This window comes from Salmo salar, chromosome 13 (assembly GCF_965601325.2).
Source record: "Salmo salar chromosome 13, fSalSal1, whole genome shotgun sequence".
NCBI classification, from domain to species: domain Eukaryota; kingdom Metazoa; phylum Chordata; class Actinopteri; order Salmoniformes; family Salmonidae; genus Salmo; species Salmo salar.
Window position 1 is genome coordinate 55,622,379 of NC_138303.1, and position 15,590 is coordinate 55,637,968.

At 41.8% G+C, this 15,590-nt stretch overlaps 1 protein-coding gene across 4 annotated transcripts in view; it reads left to right on the forward strand.

The window, feature by feature from the left end:
* Nucleotides 1-15,590, forward strand: part of LOC106567417 (glutamate receptor 1) — a 93,003-nt gene that overhangs the window by 23,730 nt on the left and 53,683 nt on the right. For all 4 annotated transcript variants that reach the window (XR_001320064.3, XM_082960206.1, XM_014136625.3 and 1 more), the window contains exon 3: nucleotides 9,070-9,309. Coding sequence is in view for 3 of the 4 variants with exons in the window: in XM_082960206.1 (XP_082816332.1) it covers nucleotides 9,070-9,309 (240 nt within the window). In the remaining variant the exon portion in view is untranslated. The remainder of the gene's footprint in view (nucleotides 1-9,069; nucleotides 9,310-15,590) is intronic.

Consider the following 15,590-nt stretch of genomic DNA (forward strand, 5'->3'; position numbering starts at 1 on the left):
ACTCATTCAAGGGTTTTTCTTTATTTGTACTATTTTCTACATTGTAGAATATTAATGATGAAATAACACATATGGAATCATGTAGTAACCAAAAAAAAAGTGTTACAACAAATCAAAATATAATGTATATATCTCAGATTCTTCAAAGTAGCCACCCTTTGCCTTGATGACAGCTTTGTACACTCTTAGGCTCCGTGTTTTTATTATTATACATAAATAGAAATGCTAGCCTATTAGCCACATTATGACTGACTTGTCATCACTGCCCTTGTTAGTTTGATTGTATTGACATTCCTAGCCTTAGTTACATTCGTCCGTTTTTGTCCACATTATTGTGTCATTGAAAATGAAACAGTGCATCCCGAATGAAGGCAGCAAACAATGTAGCAGGCCAGCTGTGATTTACAACCTGATAGCAATATTTTTTGAACTACCAAGAAATGTATTGGTGAATTATATTAATCATGCATTGAACTGCCTCCATCTACGTTGAGTCAAATATGCTGTATATTATTTTTAAATTTCTTATATAGTTGGTTTTGTAGCAAAAACTGGGAATTTTATATTTTTTACTGATATTATGATCGTCACATTTTTTGTATTTTTTTTCTAAGTCCACAACAATGCTTAAACCACATCAATCTGATTGGGTGGGCCTGTCAGGGCCTGGCTCCCCAGTGGGTGGGTCTCTGTCAACCCAGGCCCATACATGTCTACACCCCTGATTCATTGTGCATCACAAACCACCACTTCGGAATAAACTTTTTCAATAACTGGCTTGCATACCCATTGTTGCCTTTACATGCTGACTAGACCTGGCACGTGCGTGCGTCTGCGTGCATGTTGATTTTGTCCATCCACACCAGACACGATCAGGACATGCAGGATGAAATATCAAAATGAACTCTGAATCAACTATATTAATTTGGGGACAGGTCAAAAAGCATTAAACAATCATGGCAATTTAGCTAGCTAATTTGCTGTTGCTAGCAAATTTTTCCTGGGATATAAACTTTGGGTTGTTATTTTACCTGAAATGCACATGGTCCTCTACTCTGACAATGAATCCACAGATAAAAGGGTAAACCGAGTTCATTTCTAGTAATCTCTTCTTCTTCTTCAAATGGCGGTTGACAACCAACTTTAAGGTGCATTACCACCACCAACTGCACTGTAATGTGGACCTCAGTTCATCTTTCAATCACCCACGTGAGAATATGTTCCTAAAAACCAATGAGGAGATGGGAGAGGCGGGACTTGCAGCACGTCAAGAGTCACAAATAGAACCAAGTTCTATTTTTGTGCTTGGCTACGCAGACGTTCGTTGACACGCGCGAGCAGTTTGGATGCAATGATTGAATAACATGTATGTGTACATTTATTTTGCAACGCTCACTCACGTAATGCGAACGGTGTGGTCAGCATTTACTGGTAGATACAAGTTGAAACCTCTTTCCTACCTGGGTATATGGGTATACGGCATATACCTGATAATAAACTGGGTGGTTCGAGCCCTGAATACTGATTGGCTGACAGCCATGGTATATTACAACGTATACCATTGGTATGACAAAACATTTATTTTTACTGCTCTAATTAGTTTAGTAACCAATTTATAATAACAATAAGGCACTTCGGGGGTTCGTCGTATAAAGCAAATATACCACGGCTAAACGCTGTATGCGCATGCCTAAGAACAGCCCTTAGCTGTGGTATATTGGCATATACCACACCCCCTCGTGCCTTATTGCTTAAGTGTAGCCTCCTCTCCACCACTGGCCCTTTGTGTTTTACAAAAAGTGCACTCTCCTACATGAGTGCACTGGTATTATGGTTGCTGTCCTTTCAGAATCACAAACCTGTTACACACTGAAAGCCTATAGGTTCACCACTTCGCAAAAATGTCTATAATAGATATAAAGGCTGTTATATATAAAAAGAAAGTATATATTTGGCCTTGTCTCCGCTCGTATTGGGAGGAAATTACGAGTCCTCACTGTCCGAGACTGAGTACAAATGTATCCACCGAGACATTCAATATGAGGTCTCGAGACCGAGACGAGTACTACAACACTGGTACAAGGAGAGCTAACATTAATATGCATGTCAATCTCTCCTGGCTCAAAGTAGAGGAGAGATTAACTTCATCACTTCTTGTATTTGTGAGAAGTTTTGACGTGTTGAATGCACTGAGATGTCTGTAAAAACTACTAGCATAGAGCTCAGACACCCCTGCACACCCCACAAGACATGCCACCAGAGGTCTCTTCACTGTCCCCAAGTCCAGAACAGAATATGGGAGGTGCACAGTACTACGTAGAGATATGACTACATGGAACTCTATTCCACATCAGATACTGTAACTCTTGCAAGCAGTAAAATGAGATTGAAAAACCAGATACAAATACACCTTATGGAATAGCGGGGACTGTGAGGAGACACACACATACACATGATAACATATGCACTATACACACACTACACATGGATTTTGTGTTGTATATATGATGTAGTAGAGTAGTGGTGTGATGACACACAATGTATTGTGAAATTGTGAAATGTATTGTAATGTTTAAAAATGGTTGTATAACTGCTTAAATGTTGCTGGACCCCAGGAAGAGTAGCTGGTGCCTTGGCAGCAGCTAATGGGGAGCGATAACAAATACAAATACCCCCAAGCCATAAGATTGCTAAAATAGTCCGGGTAGCTATTTGGTTAACTATCTGCTTTGACCCATGCACTAACCCTTTTTTACTCTATGCACACACACTGGACTCTGCCCACACTGACACTCCAACACATACACACCTACTGTCTATTATCTATCCTGTTGCCTAGTCACTTTTCTCCTATGTACACATTTACATGTTGTATTTAACCTTATTTTACCAGGTAAGTTGACTGCGAACACATTCTCATGTACAGCAACAACCTGGGGAATAGTTACAGTGGAGAGGAATGAGCCAATTGGAAGCTGGGGATGATTAGGTGGAAATGATAGTATGAGAGCCAGATTGGGAATTTAGCCAGGACACCGGGGTTAACACCCCTACTCTTACGATAAGTGCCATGGCATTTCTAATGACCACAGAGTCAGGACACCCGTTTAACGTCCTATCCAAAAGACAGCACCCTACACAGGATAATGTCCCCAATCACTGCCCTGGGGAATTGAGATATATATATGTGTTTAGACCAGAGGAAAGAGTGCCTCGTACTGGCCCTCCAACACCTCTTCCAGCAGCATCTGGTCTCCCATCCAGGACTAACCTTGCTTAGCTTCAGATGCAAGCAGGCAGTGGGATGTAGGGTGTTGGCACTGGTACCCCATGTATTTAGCCAAGCTATCATTGCTCATTGTGTATTTATTCCTCGTGTTACTATGTTTTTCTGTTAATATTGCATTCTTTTATTGTATTCTGCATTGTTGGGAAGGACCTAAGCATTTCACTGTTAGTTTGCACATGTTGTTTACGAAGCATGTGACAAACATTTGACTTGAAAGAAAATAAGATCCAAAATAGTCTACATGAGAAAGTATATCAATAACATCCATATTTATGGACTTGCAAACAGAAGTCATCATATTGTCCATTACTGTCCATAACGTTGCAACGTTATGTTAGAGCAAGTCATATAGCTAGCTACAGTTTGCTAACTAAGCTAGCTAGCTTATTGTCTTTGGGAAGTCCTGTTACTTATCCACTGCTAGCTAGGAGTACAATTAATGTTCAACTTTTTTTACCTTTATTTAACCAGGTAGGCCAGTTGAGAACAAGTTCTCATTTACAACTGCGACCTGGCCAAGATAAAGCAAAGCAGTGCGACAAAAACAACAAGGTTACACATGGGATAAACAATTGTACAGTCAATAACACAATAGAAAAATCTGTATACAGTGTGTGTAAATTAAGTAAGGAGGTAAGGCGACGAAGTAATTACAGTTTAGCAATTTACACAGGAGTGATAGATGTGCAAGTAGAATTACTGGTGTGCAAAAGAGCAGAAAAACAAATATGGGGATGAGGTAGATTGTTGGTTGGATGGGCTATTTACAGATGGGCTGTGTACAGCTGCAGCGATCGGTAAGCTGCTCTGCCAGCTGATGCTTAAAGTTAGTGAGGGAGATATAAGTCTCCAACTTCAGTGATTTTTGCAATTCGTTCCAGTCATTGGCAGCAGAGAACTGGAAGGAAAGGTGACCAAAGGAGGTGTTGGCTTTGGGGATGACCAGTGAAATATACCTGCTGGAACGCATGCTATGGGTGGGTGTTGCTATGGTGACCAGTGAGCTGAGATAAGGCGGAGCTTTATCTAGCAAAGACTTATAGATGACCTGGAGCCAGTGGGTTTGGCAAAGAATATGTGGTGAGGACCAGCCAACGAGAGCATACAGGTTGCAGTGGTGGATAGTATATGGGGCTTTGGTGACAAAACAGATGGCACTGTGATAGACTACACAGTCTGCTGAGTAGAGTGTTGGAGGCAATTTTGTAAATGACGTCGCCAAAGTCAAGGATTGGTAGGATAGTCATTTTTACGAGGGTATGTTTGGCAGCATGAGTGAAAGAGGCTTTGTTGCGAAATAGGAAGCCGATTCTAGATTTAACTTTGGAATGGAGATGCTTAATATGAGTCTGGAAGGAGAGTTTACAGTCTAACCAGACACCTGGGTATTTATAGTTGTCCACATGTTCTAAGTCAGAACCGTCCAGAGTAGTGATGCTAGTTGGGCGGGCAGCGATCGGTGGAAGAGCATGCATTTGTTTTACTAGCATTTAAGAGCAGTTGGAGGCCATGGAAGGAGTGTTGTATGGCGTTGAAGCTTGTTTGGAGGTTTGTTAAAACAGTGTCCGAAGAAGGACCAGATGTATACAGAATGGTGTCGTCTGAATAGAGGTGGATAAAATAATCACCCGCAGCAAGAGCGACATCATTGATATATACAGAGAAAAGAGTTGGCCCAAGAATTTAACCCTGTGGCACCTCCATAGAGACTGCCAGAGGTCCGGACAACAGGCCCTACGATTTGACACACTGAACTCTATCTGAGAAGTAGTTAGTGAACCAGGTGAGGCAGTTATTAGAGAAACCAAGGCTGTTGAGTCTTGGAAGAATACGGTGATTGACAGAGTCAAAAGCCTTGGCCAGGTCGAAGACGACTGCACAGTATTGTCTTTTATCGATAGCAAGGACTCGTTTGATATCAAATTATGCAATTATGCAAATTATGCATCAGGTTCTTGGTTCTGATCAAGAACCCAATGTTCACTCTGACAGAGCTCCAGAGTTCCTCTGTGGAGGTGGGAGAATCTTCCAGAAGGACGCCCATCTCTACAGCACTCCACCAATCAGGCCTTTAAAGTAGAGTGGCCAGACAGAAGACTTTCATCAGTAAAAGGCACATGACAGCCCTCTTGGAGTTTGCCAAAAGGCACGTAAGGAACTCTCAGACCATGAGAAACAAGATTCTCTGGCCTGATGAAACCAATATTGAACTCTTTGGCCTGAATTCCAAGTGTCATGTCTGGAGGAAACCTGGCACCATCCCTACAGTGAAGCATGGTGGTGGCAGCATCATGCTGTGGGGATGTTTTTCAGCTTAAGGGACAGGGAGACTAGTCAGGATCGAGGGAAAGATGAACAGAGCAAAGTACAGAAAGATCCTTGTTGAAAACCTTCTCCAGAGCGCTCAGGACCTCAGACTGGGGCAAAGGTTCACCTTCCAACAGGACAATGACCCTAAGCAAACAGCCAAGACAATGCAGGAGAGGTTTCGGGACAAGTCTCTGAATGTCCTTGAGTGGCCCAGCCAGAGCCCGGACTTGAACCCGATCGAACATCTCTGGAGAGACTTGAAAAAATAGCTGTGCAGCGACGCTCTCCATCCAACCCAACAGAGCTTAAGGATCTGCAGAGAAGAATGGGAGAAACTTCCCAAATACAAGTGTGCCAAGCTTGTAGCATCATACCCAAGATGACTCGAGGCTGTAATATGTACTGAGCAAAGGGTCTGAATACTTATGTAAATGTGATATTTCAGTTTTTATTTTTAATACATATGCCCAAATTTCTAAAAAACTGTTTTTGCTTTGTCATTATGGGGTAGCTATATTGAGGAGGGAAGAAACTATTTAATCAATTTTAGAATAAGGCTGTAAAGTAAGTGTGGAAAAAGTCAAGGGATCTGAATACTTTCCAAATGCGCTGTATATTTACTATGTGTATGTGACGTGAACTTCCATGAGGGCGACCATTGACGACACTCGATCCGTCCCATTTTCTTGTCTAAACGGAGCTAGCTGGTAAATCAAGCTCCTGGCGAACTCCAGTCGGGAAAAGAGCAAATGTGTCTTCACCCCTAAGAAAAGCCTTCAATGCTGTTATTTCTTTTCTTTCAATTAAGCTGTGCCCTCCAGTTCTGATATAACTGCTGCTATACCAGCATCAACACCAACCTCCTCAAGAGCAGCCAGTTTTGTTATGATTTGACTTCTGCAGCCAGTACAGGCGGTTCTCGTTGTCGTCATCATCTAAACCACCCCCACAGATTATCAGAGGATGCCGGCCATACAGGTCCTGTCACGTCCTGGCCAGTATAAGGGTTAATTGTTATTGTAGTTTGGTCAGGACGTGGCAGAGGGTATTTGTTTTATGTGGTTCGGGGTGGTGTTTTGGTAAAAGGGCGTTTGATTTAGTATTTCCGGGTTTTTGGTTTATGATCTATGTTTATGTAATTCTATGTTTAGTCTAGGTAGTCTATTTCTATGTAGAGTTAATTGGGGTGGACTTCCAATTGAAGGCAGCTGTGTGGTGTTGCCTTTGATTGGAAGTCCTATATTAGTTGGGTGTGTTTGTCTGTTTAATTGTGGGAGATTGTTCTGAGTTTAGCCTTGTGCCTTGCCAGACTGTTTTGTTGTTCGTGAGTTCGTTTCGTTTTTGTTGTTTTGGTGTTCATTTAGTTTGTAAATAAATACACACGATGAGCATACACATACCTGCTGCGTTTTGGTCCTCCTTAACCGACGACAACCGTGACAGGTCCGGCCATACAGTGGATGGAAGGGAGGGGCTCAAATAGTTTGAATCTGGTCGTGGCCAGACTATATTTGTAGCAAAACAGAATGTAAGCCTGCGAGATCAGGATGATCTGTGAGTTTGCGCCCAGTGCTGGGTGATCTTTAAAAAAAAAAATGTATATATGGACGTTCTACGACCTTTTCAAATCAACGTCTATTTCTAATGACCAGCTTGGATATTAGTTAGTGCACATAAAAATTAATCTCTATTGTACAAAAAGAAATCAAGACATTATGCAGTCCTAGTTTGACAGTAACTATAGTCTAATTGTCAACCCAAAATTCATGATAATCACTGGATTAAAGTTGCCCATTAAAATATCTTGAATCATGCATTCCTGCTTGGAACTGTTAGATGAAACAACTTATTTATTGAATACCTCAGTAGTCTATTTATCATTCTTGATAAAGCACTATGAATGACTTCACATGATGATTACTCATGATTTTGGGTCCGACCAAATCATGGGCTGGTCCCACAAACTGTAAAATTTAATGGCACCAGTGATACCAGGGGAAAATGTTAGTCGGGAGCCCTGTAATACTAATTAAAACTTAGGGTAGGAAAACACATGACAGACACTAATTTGCAACTTATCTTAAGTCCTTAGCTTGGCTTTAATAACATAAAGGCATAAAGACAGAGAACAAGAAGAAGCACATAATGACAGCAGAAAAGATGCTGAGACAGATAGACAGCACAACAGGGAGGCAAACAAAATGGCTAGAGCAGAGGCACAGGTATAGTATTGAGCTGTATCTCCAGTGGTGTTTTAACACATTGTATTTGTTTTAAACATGAGCTGGTTAAAAAAAGAGGAGCAGGACCATGTTTCAGTCACTTTTGTGTTTTGGAACTCTAGTCATATCCCCACAATGTTCCCAAAACCTAAAGAAACATTCTGAGAACCTTTACATATCAGACAAAATGTGTTCTGAGAATGTTCTTGTAACATCAGGTGAATGTTTTTTGTAGCCTAAAATAAACATTGTATAATCATCCACACAACTGGACAGTTTTGGGGTTTTGGGAACATATCTTTTGTGATGTCCCCACAATGTACCCATCAGACTGTTCCCACAACCTAATGAAACATTCTGTGAACCTTTAAAGAACAGACAAAATGTGTTCTGGCAAATGTTTTATACAAACATTGTTTAATCAACAGCACAACTGGACAGTTTTTGTGTTATGAAAACATTTGCCACAACCTTGACGAATGTTCTGGAAAACATTACAGGTACATTGTGTTATCACCTGGAAACCTAATGAGACCTTTTTGGGAATGTTCTACGGTGGTTGTTACAGAGGTTGTGCACAACATTTTAGTGAATGCTAGGAGAACATTCCAAGGATATTTCATTTAAAATAATTAAATAACATTTTTATTTATCAAAAACATTATCATCCCAATAGATAAAACCCTAAATAGAACTTAAAGCAAGGTTGCTGCAATTCACAAATTTTGCCATGGGGCAGAGAGAAGATTTAGAAATGTCATACGTAACTTCATGCAATTCTACTGATCCATAGGGTGGAGAGAAATGTTTGCCGTTTTTAATATGACATTCGAGAGTTACTAACAAAATCAAAATGGGGGCCGCCCGGGTCGGTAATTCAACCATGATCACTACACGTTTAGAAAGCTGGCTAGACTAACTTACCGATCACATTTTTTTTTTGCTGACAAGGGCTAATTGAGTGACTATCAGTGACTGACATAAGAGAAAAATTGCTGATGCACAAACAAATTTTGAATTTGCACTTTGTGTATACAGTAAGTTGAGACCCCGACTGAGTTCCTTTAAAAAAATGTATCCCCGGGCCTACTTAAGGCGGTCTCTGTTCTCGGGGAGTTAACAGTTAACATGTATGCCTACACCCATTCTTATGTCTCACCGATTTTCTGTCTGTTCAGTCTTTTTCATGAATAAACATAGCAATCAGATGTGATCACCTCTCCTCTTCTTTCTTTTTCCTCTCCACAGTTTGTTCACAGTTTTCCAAAGGAGTCTATGCCATCATCGGACTGTATGACAGGAAGACCATGAACATGCTCATGTCATTCTGCGGGGCTCTCCACGTCTGCTTTGTGACACCCAGTTTCCCCATAGAAACCAACAACCAGTTTGTAATCCAGCTGAGACCGGAACTCCAGGAGCCCCTCATTGCCCTGATCCAGCACTACAAATGGACCAAGTTCGTTTACATGTACAGCTCACATTCAGGTACTGTTCATCATTCTGTCATATTTGTTTTGTGGAACCTGTTGAGAAAGTCAAACTGTACAGTAGGCTACTTGGCAAAAAGAGATGCGTACTTTCACAATACACAGATAAAGCACAGTTGATCAATGTTAAGCTCAAGCATCTCTGCAATTGTTGTTGTGGATACATTTGAAGTAGCCTAGCTATTATTCTGGATACGTTCTATTATTAAAGTATTTGTGGATATATTGTTGATATTTGTTAATGTATTCTCTCTCAGTTCAGAGTGGCATTAATTGAAATGGTTTGGAATGTTGTAAAGTCAGACTCGTCCAATTAAAGTTTGCTGTACTGTTTCCTCTCTGACTACGAGTGTTGCCATGCTGTATATGGTATGTAATATTGTTGTACAACATCTGTGGATGTATTTGTGTTTGTTAAATGCATTGTTTGGTATTCTGCCAGAAGCTCCTCTGGATGTGTAAGCTGTACTCTGTAAACTGTACGTCCTCAATGCACATTTTGTGCTTGGATGGGCATATTTAACTGCGATGGTGTCCTATGGGAAATGAGCCCCTGGTGCGTGTTCCTCTTCAATTTGCAGCCACTCAACTGTAACCATCACTCAACTTCAGTGCCATCAGAAACAGATGCAGCTAGTAGGAGATGTGAACTGCTTAATGATGCAGAGTCTGGTTGATGCAGTGGATGTGCCAAAGATTTAGATGCACTATTGTAAAGTGGTTGTTCCACTGGATATTATAGGTGAATGCACCAATTTGTAAGTCGCTCTGGATAAGAGCGTCTGCTAAATGACTAAAATGTAAATGTAAATGTAAAGGCACTTAGACCTAAGTGTCTGAACCGTAGATGAACAAATATAATTACATAATGTGTACTTGCTTGCTTATTTTTAACATGTACAGTCTTTGATCTGCACATAAGTGGTTCTTTGACAATGGATCGTTTTTTGTTGTTGTATATTTCCGGTGAGATCCATGCAGCGGGACAAATGCTCCATCGATTTGTTTCTCTAGCCGTAGCACTTTAGTCTTGGACAAGGAACTCAAGGTTGTCGACTTCTTCATGACACATCCGAGTGACACACCCCCCTCGCCGCCATTGATTCAAGCCCTGTTGCCTGGATACTGCACCGCACAGTCAGTGGTTATTTAAGCCTTTTAGGGAACTTCACTCCAATGTTTATGTCTGTGACAATGTGTCTGTGTAGTGTGTGTGTGTGTGTGTGTGTGTGTGTGTGTGTGTGTGTGTGTGTGTGTGTGTGTGTGTGTGTGTGTGTGTGTGTGTCTGTGTGTGCGCGCGTGCGCTGAGGCTTACATTACATATGTACTCTTCAGGATGTAACCAGAGATGAATTACTCCTGCTTTACTCTAACTCTAAAGCCAGAGCTCAGGGCTCCAGAAGCCACACTGCCCTGCTCAGTAGTGTGACGCCTCAAGGCTAGACTCCAGAGAACAGTTTTGTAACCATACGACAAGACATGCTTCCCTGTAATCTGGTGGGTAGGACCATTGGGCCAGTAACTGAAAGGTTGCTGGATCAAATCCCTGAGCTGACAAGGTAAAACTCTGTAGTTCAGCCCCTGAGCAAAGCAGTTAACCCCAACAACTGCTCTCCGGGTGCAGATGATGTCAATGTAAGGCAGCCCCCTGCACCGCTCTGATTCAGAGGGGTTAAATGCGGAAGATGCATTCCGTTGTACAACTGACTAGGTATCCCACTTTCCCTTAAGTGCTACATTACAGTATGATTGCTAGGGCTGGAACGATAGCAGTTTCACAATATTTTTTTTCCATGGCTAAACTTCAAACATGAAGCAGACCTAACCTCTTTGGTAGAGGTGGATGAAGTTTGATTAGATTAACCCTTATTTTCCTGCCTTGCTAGTTTACACACATGTTTGCAATAGTAAAAAGGAAGGCAACTCTATTGTTTCGCAAAAAAGGCTCAGCCTCTTAACCTAGACAGGGACTATATTATAAAGACCAAAATCCGCTTAAATAAACACTTATGGGGGTTAAAAAAATCTACACTACACAAATGGAGACAATGCGGAAATTGAATTTGGATTTGTGCGACATTTGAGAGGAACTGTGATGGGCAGGTCAGTGAAAGCAGCAGAGAAAGGGGCCGATAGGAGCCCAGGCTGCTTTCTTTGCCAATCCCAACACTGATCTCTTCCGTTTCACTGCTGCAGTGGTGTGACACGTTGCTAGCGCTAGACAGATAGAGGGAGCACAGAGTTTGTCTCCCTAGTTTATCTGCAGGTTAGTGCTGCTCAGTGGATGATAAAGCTGGTTTGCTCTCCAGTGTGAGACAATTTCACAGCTGCTGAGACAAGCTCTATGTGCCTGTACAGAGACGACAGGAAGTGTATCGCAAGGCGAGCAGAGGCAGTTTAAAAATTTGATTCGACAAAGTGTTTTAATTAACATTAAATGCATTTCAACCTCACTGTTACTTCTGACAACCTACTTTTATCATCTGTTGCGTAATCCATGTCGCAACTAAAATTAGAAAAACGTCACTTTCTGTTTCTGTATATGACAGAAAATAACAGACTTAGTTAACCATTCAATCTCTCTCAGAGCATGAAATATTTGGTTTTTACTGCTAATGAATGCAAAGACAAAAGTATTATACATAGCACACATCACTAGGAGATTTTCCTTGTCAGGTCACATGGTCAGGAAAAATTCTTAGCCCTGTGCATCACGAATGCATAATGTAATTGCTCTATTTGCATACAAATTAAAAGCTGTGACTAATTTTATGAGTGCATTAATACATAGACTGCATGGCTCCAGTGATAGCTTGATATAGAAAAGGCAGCAGCTTGCTGTGGTTCCAAATGTATGATCTCCATTTGGGTGTACTTGGGTATTTTTGGTAAATTATATGCATTGTTAATGTTTATGCAAATCATATGCGGTGTAGAAAGATATCTATATTTATAATTTCCTCTCTACCCAGACCTAAATGTCATCTTATGCTCTTCCTCCTGAACAAAGCTGTTGTTTTAGAGATAATTCTGAGGACTTTGGTCCTGAGGTCGCCCACTGGTTGATTCAGACAACAAACACTACTATAAACAGAGGGCCAGAGAAAACAACAACAATCTCTCCCACATCACAACGAAAGAAATCATCTCCCACTTTGTTCATGCCAAGGAGGTTTTGGGGGGCTACCTTAATCAACATCTGCACCCAGGGAGCAATTATTAGGGCTTAACTGCCTTGCTCAAGGGCAGAATGGAATATTTTTCCACCTTGCCACCTTTGGGATTCAAACCTGAAACCTTTCAGTTACTGGCCCAGTGAACTTAACCACTAACCCATAGTTACTGTTTTACTTGACTAACAATAAGGATCATTTCAACTTCATTATTGTAAAAAAAAAGGCCAGCCATCTCAAGTGAACTGTTCTCACCACCAACTTCACATCACCTATCAATGTCCTAGCACACTACTGCCATTTTCCCAACCAATCAAGACGCTTGGTTGCATTGCAGACCCCCGTCTCCTTCCACTTCAGTTAGTGCACCTTTCTCAGGTATTTAAAGCACACTTCATTTTATCTGTCCTGTTATGGCGTCTGAGTCCCTCCCAGTTGGTGGAAGTCCTCATGCTAAAACAGGCTTTTGGGCACTAATGTTGTCTAAGTCTATGGGTATTTTACTCTAGGGTTAGGTTGAGAAGGCTTGCCTTAAGTGGCCTTGGACAAGACGAAAGGACAAAGAAAAATGGAGTGGGGAGTGCACAAGACTTCTGGAAGATCTGGTGATGGAGAAGATGGCGGATAAGGAAAAAATAAAAAAAGTGGAATATGTTTTGAGGGAATACGGAATGGAGGATCACACGGAACTTTTGGAAGAGTTAGAGAAGGAAAGTGAACGTGAAGAGAGTAAGGGTGAATTAATTGTGGGGACGGTACAGTGATGACTGCTGAGAAGGAGCTGGGTGTAGAGGGAAGCGGTGTGGTGAGGAAGGTTGGCGCCAAGTGCAAAAAGAGGCATACAGGTTCTAGTTTCTCAGAGATGGAACCTACCGAAAGTATGGATGTAGTACGTGCAGTAAGGACCGCCGAGGTCGGGCCTCGTCCCGAGGATGAAAAGGATAATTCTGGCCCAGTGGGAGTGAGATTTGTGGTGAGAATTGATCCTTGCATTTTGGCTGATCCGAATGTGGTGTAAGGTTGGGTGGAAAAGAGGTTGGGGACTTTTGAGTTGGTGAGAGTAACTCGGAGTGGAATAGTGATGATTTATTGTGTTTCTTCAGTCCAGAGGGAGAGGGTGCTACAGATCACATGATTAGGGACAAGAAATGTGACTTTCTTTGCTCTCCGGAGCAGGGCGCCTTTAAAAGAAGTGATAACAGAGGTAGCATTAAGTGTTGAGGAGGATCAGAAATGTAATATGGCCGGTGTCTGTGACGCCCGCCATTTGGTGCGACACAGGTGGAGAGCGTGGGGTAACAGAGAAGTGATTGTCTGTCCTGCTGTGTTTTGATGTAGAGTCTTTGCCTGACAAGGACAAGTTAGGAAGTGTAAGTTATCCCTTGAGAGCTTTTGTTCTGAAATACTACAATGTTTAAGGTGTCAAGTTTATGTGTATGTTGCAGCAGTGTGTAGGAGGGAGATTCCTAGATAGGAAAAGTGTGCAGGAGGGCATGAGACGAAGGAATGTGTAGTATCGGTGAAGAAAGTTGTGGGGGTGCCAATGGGGCTGGAGATCCGAGGTGTCCGGTGAGAGAAAGGCAGGTTGAGGTTGCCAGGGTTAGAGTAGTAGAGAAAGTGTCGTATGCCGAAGCAGTGAAGAGCGTGGTAGAGGAAGATGGTTGCAGGGTGAGGGATACTGAAAGGATTCCTGTCAGTAGACAGAGAGCGATGGGAAGAATATGTGCTTCAGTAAGGTGGGCTTTTTAGCATTCATAGCCATGCTTGTCAATTGTACTGCATAAATGGATCAGAAGTCACAGAAAATAAAGGTTGTCGTGGCACCAGCTGAGAAGTACTTGGGATTGCGAGGATTTACTACAAAACAGTTGCAGGGGGCGTTGAGTGATAAAAGGAAATGGGCATACCTAGTCAGTTGTACAACTGAATGCATTCAACTGAAATGTGTCTTCCGCATTTAACCTAACCCCTCGGAATCGACATCCACGTCATCGGCACCCGGGTTAACTGCCTTGCTCAGGGACTGAATGACAGAATTCGAGTGTGTTCTGTCCTCTCAGACCGTTGGTCTGGAGGAGGATTAGATAGGGTTAAATAGTGGAATGGGGTGGTGTTTTTTTGTTGTTGAGAGGGCTAATAATTTTGTATTACCGTATGAAGAATTTAATGTAGGTAGGTCACACACCAGTACAGTAGGTGGTGGTGACGGCACCTAAAAGTTGAATGTGATCCTCCAACCAAATCCTAAAGGTAGCGGCTTGCCTTTTTAACAATGCCTGGAATTGCCTCTATACTATAGCGTATGAAAATGCTTAGTAGCCTACTTACCTGATGAAATATAAAGTAATTTATCAGGTGGGTCATTTTCAGGTCAGAGCTGAAGGTGGTGTGTTTAAATTGCATCTGATACTTTTGTTTTAGCTGTATTGTTAATTGTTGCCTTAACAAGATTGCCTAGCAGTGGTACTTTGTAGGAGACTGTCTGTTTTGATCAAAAATGTTATTTGAAGATAGTCACTCTGGCCCTGAGGTAAAGGTAGAATGGGGGCCTCTTTGAAGTGAGATTTATTTTTTTCAATTGTCTGCATGACTTCCAATCCTCCATAAATATATAGATTTTTAAATATATTTTCCAACTTTATTGTTTTTCCCCTAACCCTACCACCATCCCCTAATTGAAGTAATGGACAACAATTTAGGCTTAGGCTTCTACTTCCAGCTTATAGTGCATTCAGAAAGTATTCAGACCCCTTCCCTTTTTTCCACTTTTGTTACGTTACAGCCTTATTCTAAAATGTACACACCATACCCCATAGCAACAAAGTGAAAGAAAAAAAAATTCTCACATTTTTGGAAAAGTGCAGGACGGGCACATGCACAATGACTTCGGTCGCCAGTTGTACGGTGTTTCCTCTGACATATTGGTGTGGCTGGCTTCCGGGTTAAGCGAGCAGTGTGTCAAGAAGCAGTGCGGCTTGGCAGTGTCATGTTTTGGAGGACGTATGGCTCTTGACCTTACCCTCTCCCGAGTCCGTACGAGAGTTGCAGCGATGGGACAAATAAAAAACAGAAATACTTTATTCACATAAGTATTCAGACCCTTTGC